At 33.3% G+C, this 20694-nt stretch overlaps 1 protein-coding gene across 1 annotated transcript in view; it reads left to right on the top strand.

The window, feature by feature from the left end:
• LOC123655867 overlaps window positions 1-20694 on the top strand; it is a 94486-nt gene that overhangs the window by 47765 nt on the left and 26027 nt on the right. The window contains exon 2 of the mRNA XM_045591614.1: window positions 19864-20072. Coding sequence (XP_045447570.1) covers window positions 19864-20072 — 209 coding nt within the window. The remainder of the gene's footprint in view (window positions 1-19863; window positions 20073-20694) is intronic.

Below are 20694 nucleotides of genomic sequence, written 5' to 3' on the forward strand. Positions count from 1 at the left end.
TTACTCGAAAACTTTTGTCTTCAAGCATTGCGGAATCTTCGAAGTGAAGACTCGACGGAGTCTGCCAAACGCCGCCCAGCCCAACCGAATCCTCCTATCGGCCTCCTTCTCGAAGTTGTTGCGGCCTAGTTGGATAGTATGGCCTAGGTAAATATAATCCTGAACAACTTCGAGAAGGGTACCATCGACCGATACCGGTATCGGTATGACTTGGTTGTTAAACATAACTTTCGTCTTATCCAAGTTCATACAGAGACCGACACGTCGGGAGGACTCGTTTAGGCCGGCCAGCATTTGGCCTAACTCATCCAGCGTCTCCGCAAAGATGACAATATCGTCGGCGAAACGAAGGTGAGAGATGAATTCACCGTTGACGTTGATGCCCCGTTCCCCCCAATCCAAGGTCTTAAAAACATCCTCTAGCGCAGTGGTAAACAGTTTCGGTGATATTACATCCCCCTGTCTTACCCCGCGCCGGAGGGAAATAGGTCTTGTTCTTTGGTCATTGACATGAACGGTCATCGTCGCCGCGTCGTACATAGATTTTAGTACTTCGATATATCGCCAGTCGATATGACATCTCTGCAGGGAGTCCAGGACAGCCCAGGTCTCGACGGAGTCGAAGGCTTTCTCGTAGTCCACAAATGCCATACACAGCGGTTGATTATATTCTTCCGTCTTTTGGATAATCTGCCGAACAGTATGGATGTGGTCCACGGTGCTGTAGCCATTTCGAAACCCAGCCTGCTCTGGTGGTTGGAATTCGTCGAGTCCTCTGGCGAGACGATTCGTAACAACCCTCGAAAACAGCTTATAGGCGTGGCTCAGAAGTGAGATCGGTCTGTAATTCTTTAACAGAGACTTATCGCCTCTCTTAAAGAACAGCACCACCACACTCCTGGACCACGCCTCCGGCGTGGTACCTCGGTGGATGACGGCGTTAAATAGTCTTGCCAAGGCTTTCAGGACAGGTCGCCCTGCGGCTTTAAGGAGTTCAGTGGTAACTCCGTCATCCCCCGGGGCCCTTCCGTTTTTAAGCTGCCCGAGCGCTGCACCAATCTCATCCTCTTCGAAGTCCGGGATACACTCCGAATAATGGCGCAACAATGGTGCCCGTGGATCTTCGGTGTCCCAAGTCGCAGGTTTGCGTGCGCTCGACGAGTACAGCTGTCCATAAAAATTCTCAACCTCTTCTCGGACCTGAGGGCGAGAGCAGACGGTTCTGCCATCTGCTGTTTTAAGCTTCGCAAGAAGGCTTCTCCCCAATGGTCTTTGGAAAACTTTGGACCCCCTATTCTGCTCAATCAGAGTAGCAACCTCTCTCGTATTTGAGCAGCGGAGGTCTCGGCGAATAATTTTCCGTACCCTCTTGGAAAGAGCCCTCTGTTCTGGCGAAGCAGCCGGCAACTCGCGCCTCTGCCGCATCAGATCCAAGGCTTCGGGAGAAAGTTTGGACTGCTTCGTTGGCTTTGTTGGTGGAAAGTACCTGCGACCCAGTGTACACACCGTCTTCACCACGTTGTCGGTTATCTCGTCCACGTCGCTAGTAGTTTCCAGCGAATCGAATCGGTTTTGGAGTTCCAACTGAAACTGCTCGGAGCCACATAGTATTTGGGGCAGCGTAGGTCGGAGAGTAGATTTCATCAAGCGGGTCCGCTCCTTTCGGAGACATATATTCAGAGTGCCCCGTACTAGCCGGTGGTCGCTGCCGGTGTTAAACCTGTTAACCACTGAGACATCTCTGAATATATGCCTTTTATCCGCTATGATGAAATCTATCTCGTTCCTCGTCACAGTATCGGGGCTTTGCCATGTCCACCTCCTTTGGGGCTTCTTCTCAAAAAAATATATATGCATAAATAAATAAATAAATAAATAAATAAATTATTGCAAAATAACAAGCTATAAAATATCAAACATTAACTTGTAGCTGATAGCTGAGGCCTGAACGTAATTTAAAAAATTCTTAACGCTAACTTTGAGGTAGTGTGTCTATATTAACAATTCATATAATAGAAACACAAATACAACATTGATGTTCAAACTGTAATGTAAAATGATACTGAATATAGTAGATTGGTATTACATAGATTAATAACGTTAAAGATCCCTAAAAATTATTTAAACTTTTAAAAATACTAAATCACCATATTAATATACTACAGTATAAAATTACTTCGTAGCACGAAAGGCTGTTCGCGGTAAACAAAAATAGCGCTTACGTAATTACAGCTTTCATTACAGTTAGAAAAATATACAGCAAAAAAATCGAATAACATTTCAGACACTACATGTACATTATCTATATTATAAAACGTATTTCAAAACAGGTGCCATTCCATTTAGAGATACCGATATAGGATATATTATAAGAAATTATAGGTGAAAAAATGAAAAGTAATATTGTAATATTTGAAAAAAAAAAATGTTGCAAAAGCATAGGTAAATAGAATGTAAATAACTGACTTAACTGTAAAACTTGGTCGAGTCTGTCACTGACTAGACACTCAAACTACGTTAGTTCGAAAATGCAGTGCAATTTATTTCATTAAATGTTATCGATACATTTTGTACTACATTATCATTACATAGTATAAAACAAAGTTACTTCCCGCTGTCTGTATGCTTACTTAGATCTTTAAAACTACGCAACGGATTTTAATGCGGTTTTCTTTAATAAATAGAGTGATTCCAGAGGAAAGTTTATATATTATAATACATACATAATATAGTAGAGAAACGTTGATAGTTTTTGCAAACGTGTGAAGTCGGATCGGGTCGCTAGTATACATAGAAATTTCAGTTTAATCTACACGAATGCAAGATATGAAATAATTTACATACTTACGCCCAAAAAAAAAAATTCAAACGCTTTCATATTGTATCTTACGTTAAACCAAATGACATTTTTGAGTTCGAAGACTGACACTGACGACCTTTAAACACTTGACCTACATCCATGAGTAAAAAACAAATAGGTAACTTTTTATAAAATTTAAAATGTAAACTGGACGGTTTGAAATTGCATGAAAATCATACCACAACATTAGGTCTTTTTAAATATATTTTTTTATATTATGCATATTAGTACACTAAAACTAGGATTTATACTGATAGCATACATTACCCAGACTTGAACTTCCAGTTCACGCAACACAGAAATAGAATGAAACAAAAATAGCGTTTGTTCAAATAATGAATTTTGAGTTTAAATAGAACACATAAAAATAATCAATAGTTAGTGGATAGTGCGAAATAATGAATTTAATACACGAAGTTTAGCCTTGATTTAAAAATCCCAAATAAAGAATGTAATGTTAAATAAAATTTATAATAATTATACTAGCTGACCCAGCCACGCGTTGCTGTGGATTATAAGTAAATTCTATATTCAAACGCGCCATTTGTTATCTAGAAATAGAAATATGGCGACATCTAACTGGCGCAACTATACAACTTAGATGCCAAACCTCCATCTATTAGGATTTTATAGAACTAACCAATAAATACGCACTAAAACCGTTTATTATATATATAATAAATATTTAATTTGCAATAACCAATATTGAGATCAATAATTGAGATAAAACTATCCTATCTCAAAGTTGGACCAAATTAGAAATGCTTACAAAATTTGATAAAAATTGATTCAGTATTTTTGACGTTTATCGCTAACCTACATCGTGACACGAAACTTTTATATATATAGATCTTTTTTACCTGATCAGATCTAGTAAATGACTTGTCGATAACTATACCTAGATCTTTAACGTTTAAATCAAATTGTACTCCATATTACTTACAACAATTGTTTAGCACGTGGGAGTATTAACCACAGTTGGTAAGATTTAATAATTGTGTTTGCTCGTAAACGAAAAAAAACCGACTTCAATTACATCGACGAGTAATACAACGTAGATCGACGAAAAAATAGTCATGTAACTATGCGTTATCAAAGATTACTCAAAAAGTAGTTATCAGATCTCAATAAAATTTATATGTGACCACATGACAAACATCAGCTTTCGATTAAATTAAAAATTATTAAAATCAGTACACCCAATAAAAAGTTATTGCGGATTTTCAAGAGTTTCCTTTGATTTCTCTGGAATTCCATCATCAGATCCTGGTTTTCTTATCATGGTACTAAACTAGGGATATCTTCTTTCCAACAAAAAAAAAGAATTATCAAAATCGGTACACCCAGTAAAAAGTTATTGCGGATTTTCAAGAATTTCCCTCGATTTCTCTAGGATTCCATCATCAGATCCTGGTTTCCTTATCATAGTACTAAACTAGGGATATCTCTTTTCCAACAAAAAAAGAATTATCAAAATCGGTACATCCAGTAGAAAGTTATGCGGTATAAGACAACGTAGGTCGACGAAAAAAGCGTCAAGTAAAAACGCATTATTAGATATAGCTCGAAAAGTAGTTGTTAGAACTCAAATAAATTTAAATGGGACCAATTGACACACACCACCTTTCGATTAAAAAAAAATTTGCGAAATCGGTCCACACGGTCAAAAGTTCTGATGTAACATACATTAAAAAAAATACAGTCGAATTGAGAACCTCCTCCTTTTTTGGAAGTCGGTTAAAAAAAATACAGTCGAATTGAGAACCCTGTTATTATGAAATTACTTAAAACCTTAATTTTATTTTTTACTGCTGCTTATAGTTATTTAACAAACAAATTTAAGATGTCTTCGTCTTTTAAGTTGTTAGGCTTGTAAAAAGAAGTTATTTTTAAAAATTATATTTTATAAATCACATACTAAAAGTCGATATTCTTCATTTTGTCTAATTCACTTAAGTGTCTCTTTTTATTTAAGTGTGCAGCTTTTAAAATGATGACAAAAAATAGCATCAATGAAATTTTTAAGAGGCTTGAGCCTAACAAGTAGCTCTTTCTTTACTCATCGGATTGGGAGAACAATGACAGAGCAATTGAAAGCGAACACAGCATCCTATTTCACGTGAGTGCTACACGTGTTCTCATTGGCATTTATGAAAACGTGTAAATAAAACAAAAAGGTGAACTTCGATTCCTTCAATATTTTTATAAGTTCCGCATGTTTCGTCCGGTTGTCTGTCCTTGTGGTCCCCCCACCGCGCCTTGAAGATCACGCTAAGCAGTCGATCCCGGTTGTTATCATAGATACCTGATATCGATCATTACTCATAGTAGGAAATAAATTTGCCAAGCCGCAGTGGAGCAGCGCGATGGGTTAAGTTCCGACGTTTCTCCTACTTGGAGAAATAGGCCTATGCCTAGCAGTGGCATGCTACAGGCTGAATCGTGGTAAATATTTTTTTTCTTGTTGATAAATATTTTTACTTATTTTTAACCTACTTCCAAAAAAGGAGGAGGTTCTCAATTCAATTGTATTTTTTAAAATAAATTTTACCTCAGAATTAGGTAGACCGTTTTCGATGATTTTTTTTTTTAATCGAAAGGTGATGCGTGTCATGTAGTAGTCCCATTTAAAATTCAATCGAGATCTGGCCAGTACTTTTGAGTGATGTTTAATAATGCGTATTTACTTGACTATTTTTTTTTGTCGACCGTCGATTCTGATGTCGTCGAGTTTGATGATTTTTTTTAATCGATAATTTGGTGCTTGTTGCGTAGTTTCATTTTAATTTCATGGAGATTTGATGAGTACTTTTTGAGTAATCTTTGATAACGCGTATTTACTTGACTATTTTTTCGTCTATCTACGTTTTATTACTTCTCGATGTAATTGAAGTCCGTTTTTTTTCATTTACGAGCAAACACAATTATTTTCAATTAAATATAAACACAAAACTTATAAACTGTTGTTTAATGCGTAAGAGTTTGTTGAAATAAAAAAAAATGGGAATTTATTTTTGTTTTTATTGTTTGTTATCATTCTGTCTCTGCACAACCATCCTATCAGACGAGTATCCATACAGCTAATACAAGATATACTAACCGAAGAAAGGGTTTGTTTATTTTCCGTGATTTATCTATTCTCTTCAATCACTCTAATTTTTTCTACTCTCAATGCGGTGGATATAAATAAAATATGAATATGATATAAAATATAAAATGTGAATCGAGCTTCACAAAGACACTGTCAGCGCAAACGATACGAAGCGACAAAGCGAAATGAATACGAGCACTTAGTGATTAAGAACGCTTAATAGTCAAAAGGGTTCAATAATTGTTAGTGTACCATTTTAGACTAGTTTGATAAGTTTCATTTTTCAAAATAAATATACCAAAGTTGAGCTTCAAAATAATTTGCGGAGTGAACTGTGGAGCCCTTTTGTATTCTTTACATGCTTAAATTGATAAACTGATAAAATATAATAATAACATATTTTTAACATTACATTTCTTTCCATAATTTTATGTTAAGCCAAAAATAATCAATTACGTACGGTCACTCGGGGTAACTTTGATTGACCAGGTAACTTTGACGGTCAAATCCCAAAATTATTTTTTATATTTTACGTTGTCCACATTTAGTGCGTAACATTGTTACATTTACAAAATTTGTTTACTTAATAAACTGCTTAAATGAACTCTCTGCAAAAAAGAAGTTTTTAAACGAAGTTTATGTCAAAAACTTTGGTAAAAGTTCGGCGCGCAATTTTTGTATTTTTTTTTCAGTGGTAAACTTTTTTGATAACTCGATAGTTTTGCTACTATCAAGATATGTAAAAATATAATACACCCTTTAATATTTTCTACGTGGCATTGGCGAAATCATCTGTACTCATTTGGCACTATTGAAAGCCATTAACCATAAAGAAGAAGAAGAAGAACCTTTAATATGTCCATTTTAAAATCTCATCTGTGTCAAAGTTACCCAAAAAGGGGTTGTAACTGTTAAAACTGTGTTTGACACACAACAAAATAGCCATTTTTTGTTACATTTAATGATTTTTATACACGTTAAATAACTTGAGAGTAAGAAAACCAACCTGAGAGCACATATTAAGTTAACTCTTGTGTCTCATATTTAACATTGTCAAAGTTAGGTAAAAAAATATAGTAATGATCTGTCAAAGTTACCCTGATTGACTGTACGTATTAATTTGTTCAGTACAGACATTACTGTTTAATTTTTTTCATCTGCGATTATCTTCGAAACTAATATTTATTTATAAATTGAGTGTGTCTGTGTTTATGTGTGTATGTGTGTATGTTTAATTACACACACGTTTGAAGGTAACATATCGAAGCTTCGTTAATGTCATAATAATATCTAAAATTGTATAAATATTAGTTACGAATGTTAACCGTAACACGTTGTGAATAAAAATTCACAGTTTTAGCGAAAAAATTACCATTGTGATAAAGCCTGCGCTAGATATTTGCATCCGTAACAAATACAAAACGTAGTAGTTTAAACAAAATATAGGTCGAGTGATCTGCGCCGGCTAGCACGAAGCGTTTACAAAATGTGTAAAAAAAACATAAATCATCGTAAGATATTCCAATTGTATCATTATTTACTAAATGATTTCTGCATAGAAACTAAAAATTCCAATCCTAAGCATTTTACCTATCTAAAAACAAACATAATCCTTTGGAATTTATGCTGTTGTCAAAACTACTGTAGCCTAAGATTTCGCTGCAAAATCATTACGTTCTTTATGAATAGGCGAATACATTGATAACAGGGTGCCAGTCAAGGAAAATAATTTATTTATTTTTTTTATTTATTTATACTTTATTGTACAACACAACTACATTTTAAACAATAAATACATTTAAAAAACATTTACAGACTGTGAAGTACAATGGGCGGACTTATGGCTCTTTAGCCATTTCTTCCAGACATCCCTTTTAATTAAAATAGACAATAATTTTAATTAAAATGGTTTTAACTCATTTTCTATAAAAAAAAAAATCATTCACTTCTTGATTAAATGCAATGCGGCCGAGGGGACTTCAGCACCCATGGCTTTTCAAATTTTAATCATAAATAATATAAATAATAACATAACAATAACATAATAATAACATGACATAAGCCTACCACTACTTTCCGCGTGACTAAAAGCATGGATATAAACTAGTGAAGTGTATTAATAAATGTATATTATTTTCATATTCCATAAAAAAATTTAAAGTCTTTAAAATTTCTGTCTTATAAGGTTTTCTACTAATTTTTAGCAAAGTTTAAATCTCATCAACTGAACTGGCTAATGAATAAGAGAAGTATGCTGTATTATTTTTATAAAAATACACTGTTATATTTTTATCTACAAAATTACAAAAAATTACATAGATGATAAAAGTTAACTGCGTATGTGAACTGAATATTTACGTCTACAACTTAGTCGATTTTCATTAAGCATTTCACGTAAAAATAAAGTTGACAGAGGGAAAAATCTTATACCACCAAGTATATTGCACCCTGGGAATATTTTTTGTACGCTTCGCTCGCTTTAACAGCTGCGTCTCGCACCGTGCCAACAAAGCTTTTACGCAACGCCCAGACAAAAATGCTGTTCATCGCACATCGAAGGTTTATGTTTTTAAGCTCACTGTCAATCAAAACTTTTGAGATTGCCAATATTTCGACGGGTCGTCGCTTGACCGTTTTATATAATAACCAGCTGTACCCTTCGTTCGCGTCTCACTTAACAAAAAGTTATTGTTCAGTTCGCAGAGTTATAAAATAAATAAATTTCTAAAACAAAAGCGGCCCAAGTTACTCCTTACTACATCAGCTATCTGTCAGTGAAAATCCCGTTAAAATCAATCCAGCTGTTTCAGACATTAGTCGGAACAAACAGACAGACAGATAGACAGAGAAAAATTGTAAAAAATGTCATTTTGGTATATGTACCGTGTATTCATCCATATGCATTTAGTAAAAAGCGGTTATTTTAATATTACAAACAGCTACACCAATTTTATTTTAATTGTATAGATTATTTAATGTGTAGATCCTGAATATTGAGATTCATATGAATAAAATAAATAACAGTAAGACTTAAGACAAAATGTGCATCTTAAATTCATATATTACGGTCACCTGCCGTAACACATATTTCCAACTGTTGTCAGATGGGATTTCTCATAAGAGATTCCTTAGAAGCCTACATACTAACTTTTAGGTATCTAACTTTAAAAATGTCAAACTTACGTACAAACTTTCAACCCGTATTTTAGTCTTTAGGGGATGGAAATTTTAGAAATACTCTCATAATGCTCACGTACGTCGGACGGGTGTTACACTTATAATGTTATATGTTTCACTTGCGTAAAAGTTAGTTTCGTAAGTCGCTTACGAATTAAAATATAATTTACTAATGTTAACAGCTTTGTATGCGGTTACTTACCGAAAGTTTTTTATGTATTATAGAGAAAGATATACTTAAAATTAATAAAGAGACACTTTAAATTAAATACATAATCCTGTTAAAATGAGTAAAGGCGGCCTTATCGCTAAATAGCGATTTCATGCAGACAATCTCAGATTAAAGAAAACATGTAAAGTATAGCACATAACAAACATGTAAAGTATAGCATAGACATCACACACATACAGAAATGTACTAAAATTAAATTAGGTATTATGTTAATACATACTCGTACAACAGTAACAAGTTATTAATTTTATTCGTGGTCGGTTTGTCGTAGTAATTTTGTTAAATAATATTCAAAGCTTATCGAATCCTATCGATAAGCAGAGGAAAATATAATGGTGACCAAAAGCCCTTAAAAATTTTCATGTAATTGAAAATTAGAGCATCATAAAAAATTTATTAGATTGTTAATTAATTGTTTGTAATTCTCGTGTAAATAATTGTGTTTGCTCGCAAACGAAAAAAAAAACCGACTTCAATTACATCGACGAGTTATTACTCGTCAACGTCAAACAACGTCAATCAACGTCGTACAACGTAGATTGACGAAAAAATAGTCAAGTAACTACGCGTTATCAAAGATTGCTCAAAAAGTAGTTATCAGATCTCGATAAAATTTAAATGTGACCACATAATAAACATCCGCTTTCGATAAAATTAAAAATTATCAAAATCGGTACACCTAGTAAAAAGTTATTACGGATTTTCGAGAGTTTCCCTCAATTTCTCTAGGATATCATCATCAGATTCTGGTTTCCTTATCATGGTACCAAACTAGGAATATCTCCTTTCCAACAAAAAAAGAAATATCAAAATCGGTACATCCAGTAGAAAGTTATGCTTTATAATACAACGTAGGTCGACGAAAAAAGCGTCAAGTAAAAACGCATTATTAGATATAACTCGAAAACTAGTTGTTAGATCTCAAATAAATATGAAATGGGACCAATTGGCACACACCACCTTTCGATTAAAAAAAAAATGTCGAAATCGGTCCACCCGGTCAAATCTTCTGATGTAACATACATTTTAAAAAAAATACAGTCGAATTGAGAACCTCCTCCTTTTTTGGAACTCGGTTAAAAAGTAATAAAATAGTTTAATAATAGCACACCCACAGTTTACGACTATTCAGCCACACCGCAAAATTTCATAAATAATTTAACTAGTGGTCGCTCAGAGGTCGAAATTCGACCATAATTAAAAATAAGTAGACGAAAAAAAAAATTAACAAATGCACTAATCGTCACTACGATTTTCCAGGGTTTCCCTTGATTTCTCTGAGATTTCATCGTCAGATCCTGATTTCCTTATCATGGTACCACACTTGGGATATCTCCTTTCCAACAAAAAAAGAATTATCAAAGTCGGTTCATAAATGACGAAGTTATCCCCGAACATACATTAAAAAAAATACATCAAATATATATACGGTCGAATTGAGTAACCTCTTTCTTTTTTAAGTCGATTAAAAAGCTTATTAAATAAAAATAAAAATTCCCGTCAGATTTATAAAGTAAAATAAGTAAATTAGAAAGTTAATAACAACATGAACTTAAATTTTGCTGCAGTAAAATGTTTGTATCTTTTTATTTTTAAACTTTTATTATTTTTGTATAAACTACCAAAAGAGAATTCCAGTTATATTATTTAACGACTCAGAAACGCTACCCAGAGTTCACCAAATAATTTTCAAATTCCACTAGATTTTATTTTTACACTCAAATAACATTTTTACCTTTTGTCTAAAATACTTTTGTACTTCATCCATTCGGTGTATAAAACACGACGACACAACGTAATAATATAAGTACTAGTTTAATTTTTTTAGGAAAAGTGTAATATAAAATAAAGTACTTCCAATTTTGAACAGGAAAGTAAGCTTTTTATCTTGTTATCTTAGAATGAATAACAAAGTTTAAACAACAAGTCAAAATCTTTTGATTTTGAGAGCACCAACATCATACATAATACATAATCTTCACACCAACCACGTACGCGCCGTTTTGCCACGACACGCTTTGTGTATCTTACTGAAAATCGTGCCAATATTCATGAATTATATTTCATTTGACATAAAGGTAGAGATTCTGCAGAAGGTTTCATTATATTTACGTAACCAACACACGAAACTTGTGATTTCGACTTTTGTATTATAAATTGCGATATTTGATTTAAAGCCTTTATTTTCCTCTACTTACTTTAATTTTTCTTCGTTGCTCATTTTTCAGTTAAACTTTTATTTTTTCAATAATCATAATTACATGATATCATAGATAGTTATTACATATTACTTTAAACTAATACATGAATAATATTATACTTTAAACTACAAAGGAGAACCTTAGAGTTAGAAGAAATAATTCAAATACAAAAATATTTTGATGAAATATATATAGTACAATAAGATAAAGCAATAAAAAGTAATATTAATGAAATTGATACAAATTTTCAAATATTATTAACCACTAAGTGCACAAATACAAGAAAATTACTTAAACAATTAAATAAATGACAAAATAATTACCACACTGATTGTCCGTGCCACAGTGCCGCTACGTACCAACTAAAACTTGCATAGAAGCCTCAAAACTCATAAAACGTACAAACCATAAAAAGAGGAATGGCTCACGACACGCAAGAAGGATACGAAGTTCACACAACACCTCAATTTTACGAGATTACATATTATATTTTACCCGTTTTCCCATTTTCAACTAAAAAAACTACGACCCGAGAAATACCTTTTTAAGGCGAATCTTACATTTAGGTGTGGAGTAAAGTTCTTTATTTTGACGTTATCTTTATGAAAATTACGTCACGTCTTGACTTGTTTAATATTTATCTTAACATAATAATATGTCGATAAACTTTTTATTTTGATAATCTTTGGTAAGGTAATCTTTATAAAAAATACAACACGTAGGTACTTCTCAACTTTTACTTTCTTTAATATTTCTATAAACGATAAAAGAAGATATAGCAAGGACCGGTCAAATGCGAGTAACGAATAAAAGTTCGGCATCACTGAAATGATACGTATACCTGTAATACAAAATTTGTTAAGGTCGAGCTAAAAAAAAAAACGCAAAAATACTTTACTTTGCATAGAGATTTCTTTAACATAATTACCTTCACTTTTGTTTGATTATATTTACTGCATTGCTGTTATACTTATGTTTTTGTACAATTTATCAAATGTTAGGTGTAGTAGGAGTGAAAGACATACTCGTAATTATTGTTCTATAACCGTCTTTTTAGACGAACGAACGCAGGAACGCTCCGCAGCGGTCGCTAGTATAATTCCGTGTTGGAATAGTGTATTTTTATTTTATATTTTTCTAATTATTTGTTTCTTGTCATGATAGATATAACTACCTAAAAAGGGTCCTGGTATTCAAAGTAAACACATGGTGCTAATCTTTATTCTTAGCACGGAAATTATCTAAAAAGTTATAAAATAAGAATTTCTCCTAGAAGTACCAAGTGTTTCATACAATTAGTGTATTTTTTTATCTAAAAAAACATAAATTCTTTTTTTTATATATGACTAGTTCGGCAAATAAGCGTACGGCTCACCTGATGATAAACGATTACCGTAGCTTATATTAGACGTCTACAACACCAAAAGCATTGCAAGCATCGCAAGCCCGAGCCCATTCCCAATTCCCCCAGGAGCTCTGGTCACCTTTATATATAACTGTGATCTTCTGTTAGGTCGAGGTACCTCCCTAGTCGGGCTACTCTATATTTTGAGCAGGAAATTTCCTTCTGTGCCCTACCTTAGTTAATTTTATTCTTATATTGTTCTACACAATGGGTAACTTCTTTAAGTATTGTTTATAAATTACCGTACAATAAAGAATAAATAAATTAATTAACTTCCTTATTGTGGAGCCATGTCCACATAATCAAATTCAGTCCGCGTCAAATTGTTACAGCTTTGTGGGTAACCGTAACAAAGTAATTCAAAATATAGACTTTCAATCTACATAGTCTCCGAGAAAGGAAGACCGTTTCCTGCTAAATTACTTAGAAGGGTACTGTTCAGGGGACTGTTTATTTTGATTAAATCGTAAGCTATCAACTATCAAACTATTGCTGTGTTTTATATTGTTAACTAGCCGATCTGATAAACTTCGTAGCACCATATTATCTTTTCGTGAATACATGTTTTTTGAAGTAAAACTTCTTTACGCAAGCTTGGATTTGGGAGTAAACTGGTGAATGCGTGACGAGAATGTTACGAAAAGTGTGATTGGGTGAGGCGGATGGAAGTTGAGATGGAGATATAGAAGTAGTGAAGATAGAAAGAGAAAGAGAGTTGCGTTCCGTATATTACTATAAGAGAGAGAGAGAGGTACGTGCACACATTTTCTTTCTCTTTTTCTCATAATTTAAATTATTATTAATATAGACATACATATAGATGGAGCTAAAGATATTTCACCTCAATCTTGGGTGTGGGGATGGGTATTTTGTTTTAACCTATTTAAATTAAAAAATTGTATAAAAAAATTAAAAATCAAACCAATTACATTTGAATAGCTTAAGCTAGCAACCACAAAACATTATCACGTAACACAACTTCCCTTGCGGTACTGTCACAACTCTCATCGTCAGACCAGTTGTTGTCCTGTTTACGCTTAACGGTATAAAAACCATTATAACATCAGTTCTAAAAAGGAAAAATTAGTAATAATACTCACTAATGGTATTATTTTTTATCGCAAAATTTAATTTACAATAATTATGTAATATATCCTGTTACCAAAATGCTTGCATAATATACTCGTTTCTGCAATCCGGGCGTCGCGCGTCGGTCACAGAATCAATTTCGTAATCCCGAAGATCCCGCGTTTGACATAATGATCTGGAATAACATTCCGTAGCTAAATTCCATCTCTCTATATAATTCATAAATTGCTACTGTAATTATACTAAACTTTTATTTATTTTTTATCATTTATACATTTTACAATACATAAAAGACGCGTTGACGCCGCGTTGGCACAACGGTCACAGCCATGGATTGTAACCTGTTGCGCTAGCGGTTGCGGGTTCGATCCCCGCACATGATAAACATTTGTATTGGCCATACAGGTGTTTGTCGTGGTCTGGGTGTTTGTGCAGTCCTTGTGGGTCTCCGCACCGTGCCTCGGAGCCTCGTTAAGCCGTTGTCGGTCCCAGTTGTTATCATGTACACCTGATAGCGATCGTTACTTATAGTAGGGAATATATTCGCTAATCCGCATTGGAGCAGCGTGGTGGATTAAGCTCTGGTCCTTCTCCTACATGAAGAAAGAGGTCTATGCCCAGTTGTGGGATATTACAGGCTGATGCGTAATAGCGACAGAAAACCACTAAGGTTTCAACCTGTAATATCGTACTCTACTTATAATATACATATAAAATATTGAAGTCAAACTTCTTTAGGCACATGAGGGTAAAATTTTTACGGATGAAACGTCAACGTTTTGATGAAACGGCAACGTTTTAATGAAACTTCAACGGTTTTGTCGATGGCGCTGGAATGGAAATCTGAAGCTTTAGATTTGTATAATTATAAACGTGACTTAAAAATTAGTTTGCCAAAGAAGTTTCACTTCTAGCATGTGTACTTTGTACGCATGCACTTTTTACAAATGGTAATAAACGGTACGACTTTCCTTTTTAATACTTAAAAACTTAACAAACATACAAAAACCTTTGGTAATGTTTATACAATTCAAGTCCTTTTTAACCCGAAATATTTAAGTAGTCTTGCTTTAGTTGTGTGGCTACGGCAGTAAAGAATATAGCCACCCCCACTCTTCCCGTGGGTCTTGTAAGAGGTGACTAAGGTAATAACACAGTTCCACTCCTACCTTGGAACTTAAAAAGCCATCCGACGGCGGGATACCCATCCAACTGCTGGCTTTAAAATACACAGGCCGAAGACGGGCAGCAGCGACAAAGCTAGCCCTGCGGTCACCAAACATGCGGGCAAAACACATGAGTTCGCGCCATTTTTGGCGCGTTCTTGTGGAGGCCTATGTCCAGCCGTGGACTTCGATAGGATGAAGTGAATGAGTTTGAATTTAGTATTAATATTGCTATTTGAAATATTTTATAGAAATTTGAGGGTAGGCTGTTAATAATTCGAGACACAATATAACCACTGGTTGTACACTCACCATACGTAGGTATTATCAACGCGCTGCGTATTTAGCCATCCCTCAATCGCAGATCACCTGTGTGCTACAGGCATAATATAGTTTTAAGGGCATATTGAAAAAATCTTCTTTAAGCAATACAAAATCTACTTTGGAGTGTTCTAGTAAAACTATTCAATGCCTAAAGAGGCAATAATTAAAATTCTGTGTATTTATTTCATGTAACGTCCATTTAAAGCTCGTACATTCCTTTCAAGGAATTGACGTACATAATTATATTTTTTCATCATCATCATTACAGCCTATACAGTCCACTGCTGGACATAGGCCTCCACAAGTTTACGCCAAAAATAACGTGAACTCATGTGTTTTGCCCATAGTCACCACGCTGGGCAGGCGGGTTGGTGACCGCAGTACTGGCTTTGTCGCACCGAAGACGCTGCTGCCCGTCTTTGGCCTGTGTATTTCAAAGCCAGCAGTTGGATGGGTATCCCGCCATCGGTCGGCTTCTATATATATAAAAAAAATTATATTTTTTATATACATATTATTATATTACGTACGTAATATTGCTGTAAACGCTAACGTATGCTATTACGTAACCGTACGTATTTGGTGATTTTAACCTGGATCTACTAAACCCTGATAGCACTGTTAAAGCGTACAAAGATACACTACTGGAAAATGGGTATGCAATAATCAATAAAATTTGCCCTGAGTACTGCACACGTGAAACCTCAAAAAGCAAAACTCTTCTTGATCATATATCTACAGACCTCAAAGAAAATAGTTTTCATTTGGCAATTATTGAATCATCATTGTCGGACCACAAGCAAATGTATTTTGAGATAAGAAAGCAACAAATAAAACCTAAGCGAAGAATTGAATATGAAGTACTCGATTATAATAAACTGTACGAAACAATTAAAATATTAAGCTTAGAAAACATCAAAAACAATGAATATACAAAACTTGAAGACAAACTAATGAAAACTATTGAGGATTGTAAAATAAAAAAAGTCAAAATTATAAACCCACCAAGGCAAGAATGGATTAATAAAGGGATAATCAAAGAAATTAACTATAAAAACAAACTCTGGCATCAACATAAACACAATCCTAAGGATAAAATCACTGAAAATAATTTTATAAAACAAAGAAATTTAGTTGCTAATGAAATTAAAAAAATGAAAAAAGAGTATTTTTACAAGAAATTTACAGACTATAAAAATAAACCATCCAAGATGTGGAAACTTATAAATGATCTATCTAATAACAAAGTTAAGCAATCTTTGGCAGCACCAAAATTACTCATAGGAAATACTTTAATAACTGAAACTAAAGAGATATATGAACATTTCAACTTATTCTTTTCGACCATCGGAGAGGAACTAGCACAGAAAATAGCTCTTCAGGACCGTGATGATAAGATTGTCACTATTACTGAAGTCGATGCGGGTGACAATATACTAACAAAAATGAATCTGGCCACGGTAGGTGAAATAATTAAAATCATTAATAACTTAGATTCTAATACTACTTCAGGCATTGATAACTACAGTACTAAATCGATAAAATGTTTAAAAAACCTAATAGCCCCAGAGCTGACTCGATGCTTAAATAACTGTCTAGAACAAGGCAATTTCCCGCTAATCTTAAAATCGCCAAAGTCACAACAATTTATAAATCTGGAAATAAAACTGACCCCAGTAATTACCGACCTATATCAATACTTCCCGTAGTGTCTAAAATTTTTGAGAAGGTAATCGTCTCGAAACATATCTAAACTCTATTGATTTTCTTTATCATAAACAATATGGATTCAGGCCCAAATCTAACACACTGTCAGCAACTGTAGATCTAGTAACAAAATTAAAAAATAATATAGATGAAAAAAAAATCGCCATTGGTATTTTTATTGATTTAAAGAAAGCATTTGATACTGTTTCCCCCAAAATTCTCTTAAATAAGATAGGCGATATCGGCATAAAAGGTAAAGCTTTTGAACTGCTTAAATCTTATCTCTCCAATCGCTACCAGGTAGTCAAAAATTTCAAAATATAAAAGTAGCCCAAAAATAATAACGTGCGGTGTGCCACAAGGGTCAGTTTTGGGCCCGTTGCTCTTTCTATTTATATTAACTCCCTAAGTAGATGGAGACTCAAAGGTGATCTATCACTATATGCGGATGATACAAGCCTGTTTTATTTCGGTGGAGAAATTGAACCAATCATTCAAGACGCGCAAGGTGATGTTAATATATTAAAAACATGGTTTCAGTCTAATCTACTAACAATAAACGTATCGAAAACAAACTATGTCATTTTTACAGCAAAAAATAAAATAATACCTAATTTCGCACCTTTGAAAATTGATGATTTTGAAATAAAAAGAGTTACTAGTGAAAAGTATCTAGGGCTAATTTTGGATAATCAACTGACTTGGAAATTACAATTCGAAAAAGTAAAATCAAAGTTAACATCACTTACTGGAGCACTACGCGGAATTGTTCACTGTCTACCACAAGAAGTACGCTACTTTATTTATTACTCTTTGGCAAAGCCGCACATAGACTATTTGATAGAGATCTGGGGATCAGCTGCTAAAACTAATCTTAACACTCTTCAAGTCGTGCAAAACAAACTGGTTAAATTACTATTTCATTACGATTTCCTAACACCTTCAACTAAAATATATAAAGATACGAAAATACTTAACATTGAACAATCATACAAATACTATTCTTGCACACTTATAAGAAAAATTATAAATAAAGATGTACGTAGCACTTTCATCATCATCATCATCATTACAGCCTATACAGTCCACAGCTGGACATAGGCCTCCACAAGTTTACGCCAAAAATAACGTGAACTCATGTGTTTTGCCCATAGTCACCACGCTGGGCAGACGGGTTGGTGACCGACGTAGCACTTTAACTTTTACTAAAAAGAAAAATATACAAACAAAAATGTTGAGAAGTTCTAATGACCTAGTTCTACGCCCACCGAGAACAAATTACGGGAAAAGGAACATTACATATGAAAGTGTACAAATATATAATAAAATGCCCACAGTTATTAAAGAAGCTAAAAGTATCCTGAAGTTTAAAAAATTGCTAAAAAAATATTTACAAAATCTAAAAATATAATAAAAACAATTATCACAACTACAAACAAAAATTATCATCTAAAATAATGAGTGGAAGTAATAAGGTAAATGAAATAAATAAATAAATAATAATAATTAAGAAATAGGTTGCAAAACAGTAAAAAAAAAGAAAAAACTACAAATTTATACATTAAAAAAAATATACCTACAAAATATCAAAATAAAAAAAAATAAAAACAAAAAACGTCAAGTTAATATTATTTATATATGTATATGTTTAAAAGACTCTCACTTTAAATCAAAGTAATAACGTTAAAATAACTAGGAAATAGGTTACAAAATCTCAATAAAAAATAAAGTAATTAATAAATAAAAACCTTAATTATATAATTTTAAAATCACACACATACGAGTAAATATATATTTCGCCTGGCCGCATCTAGTTTAACATTTGAAGATCTATGTATTTTCTTTGTGTTTCGTCGCTTGCTGTTTTTGTTGCTTTTTTTCTTAATACATAGTGACCGGTCTTACCATTGATGTAATGCGTTTCTACCCACTTTTTGGATTTTGTGACGATATTGTATAATGAACTTTGTTTGTTACCGACACACTCGGCTAGAATTATTGTAAACTTGTAGATATTTAAAAATGTATTCTTTCTAATGTATTTCTCATATAAGTGAATTGTTAATTCTTATGAGAATAAATATCTTTGACCTGAACCTGGTTGTCTTAATAATTATTTGAATATAAGTACTTAGACGACACGCGGGAGACATATTACATAACAGATATTACTGAGATTTTTTAACAAAATGTGATATAAAGTTACTAATAATATTAAATAGTTTGATGGCCAAAGAGGCAGTCGGATTTCCTGCATACTAATTTTAATTACCTAATCTTATGTATCAAATTCTCGTGTGTTAGTTAACATTCTCCTCCGAAACGGCTGGCCCGATGTTTATCAAATTTTTCTGTTAATATCGGGTAGGTCTGAAAATTGGCCAACATATATTTTTCATATCCCTAAGTTATAAGAGGGAGGGTATTAACGGGGGCTAATAACATATATGGCAAAACAACGTTTTGCGGGATCAGCTAGTAAAAATTATAAAAAGTAGGTACATATGCACCAAGATTGTGTTTAAATGAACACACATCTGTATCATTAGATAAGTATTGATCTATGTATATTTATATAGTAACATAACTATTTTTATTTTGCTTATTACAGCCCGTGGACACACAGAAGTCAGAGTGGAACTGCAAATGGAGAGATGGGCAGCACGAGGCTCGTCTGTGCGTCTGCGGTGCGTGCACGACGTGCCTCCTCACTTGCTTGATAAAGTCGTCTTCCTCCGCCACGGAACCAAGATCTTCCAGTATATTAGGAACAGAAAACCTCCCTACAGAAACTTCACAACACCAGGCGCTGTTCTTAATGTAAGTTAATACCACTTAATATCAATATGTTTTTTTTTTCCGTACTAATTTTTAATCAAATACATATACCCGTATATATACATACATATTATACTGTATTCAACTAAGCTTATTTGAACATTGTTTTATAAACATTTGCAAAAATAAACTAAATTAAATTTTTGACTTACTGATTCTATACGTTGTTTTAATTGGGAATTTTTTAGCTAGAATCAAAAGAAGATGAACAGCTTAATGAATTTGATTTTAACGCATAACTCTGCTAAAAAACTTACGAATAACAGTCTAAAGTCTCTTTTTATCATTAACATTTAGCATGTTATTTTACGATGTAATGAGTGAGTACTTGTATGATTTTACAGTTTGTTATACTAGCATGTAATTTAAAAAATAGTTACTGTAAAATATTTTACAATTTGTAACATAAATAACTTCTCTTAAGAATAATATGTAAGTCGTAACTTTTGGATACAAAAATGTAGAGTTTATTTTTATTTCCTTCCTGCATTTGCAGATGTCCGTCTCAAGTTCCAAAAAAGCAAATAGTGTTTTTATAAATATGCATAACATAAAAATAAAATATATTTTGACGTAACTGTGAGAACACTTCGTTTGTTAAATT

The sequence above is a fragment of the Melitaea cinxia genome, chromosome 8 (assembly GCF_905220565.1).
Source record: "Melitaea cinxia chromosome 8, ilMelCinx1.1, whole genome shotgun sequence".
NCBI classification, from domain to species: domain Eukaryota; kingdom Metazoa; phylum Arthropoda; class Insecta; order Lepidoptera; family Nymphalidae; genus Melitaea; species Melitaea cinxia.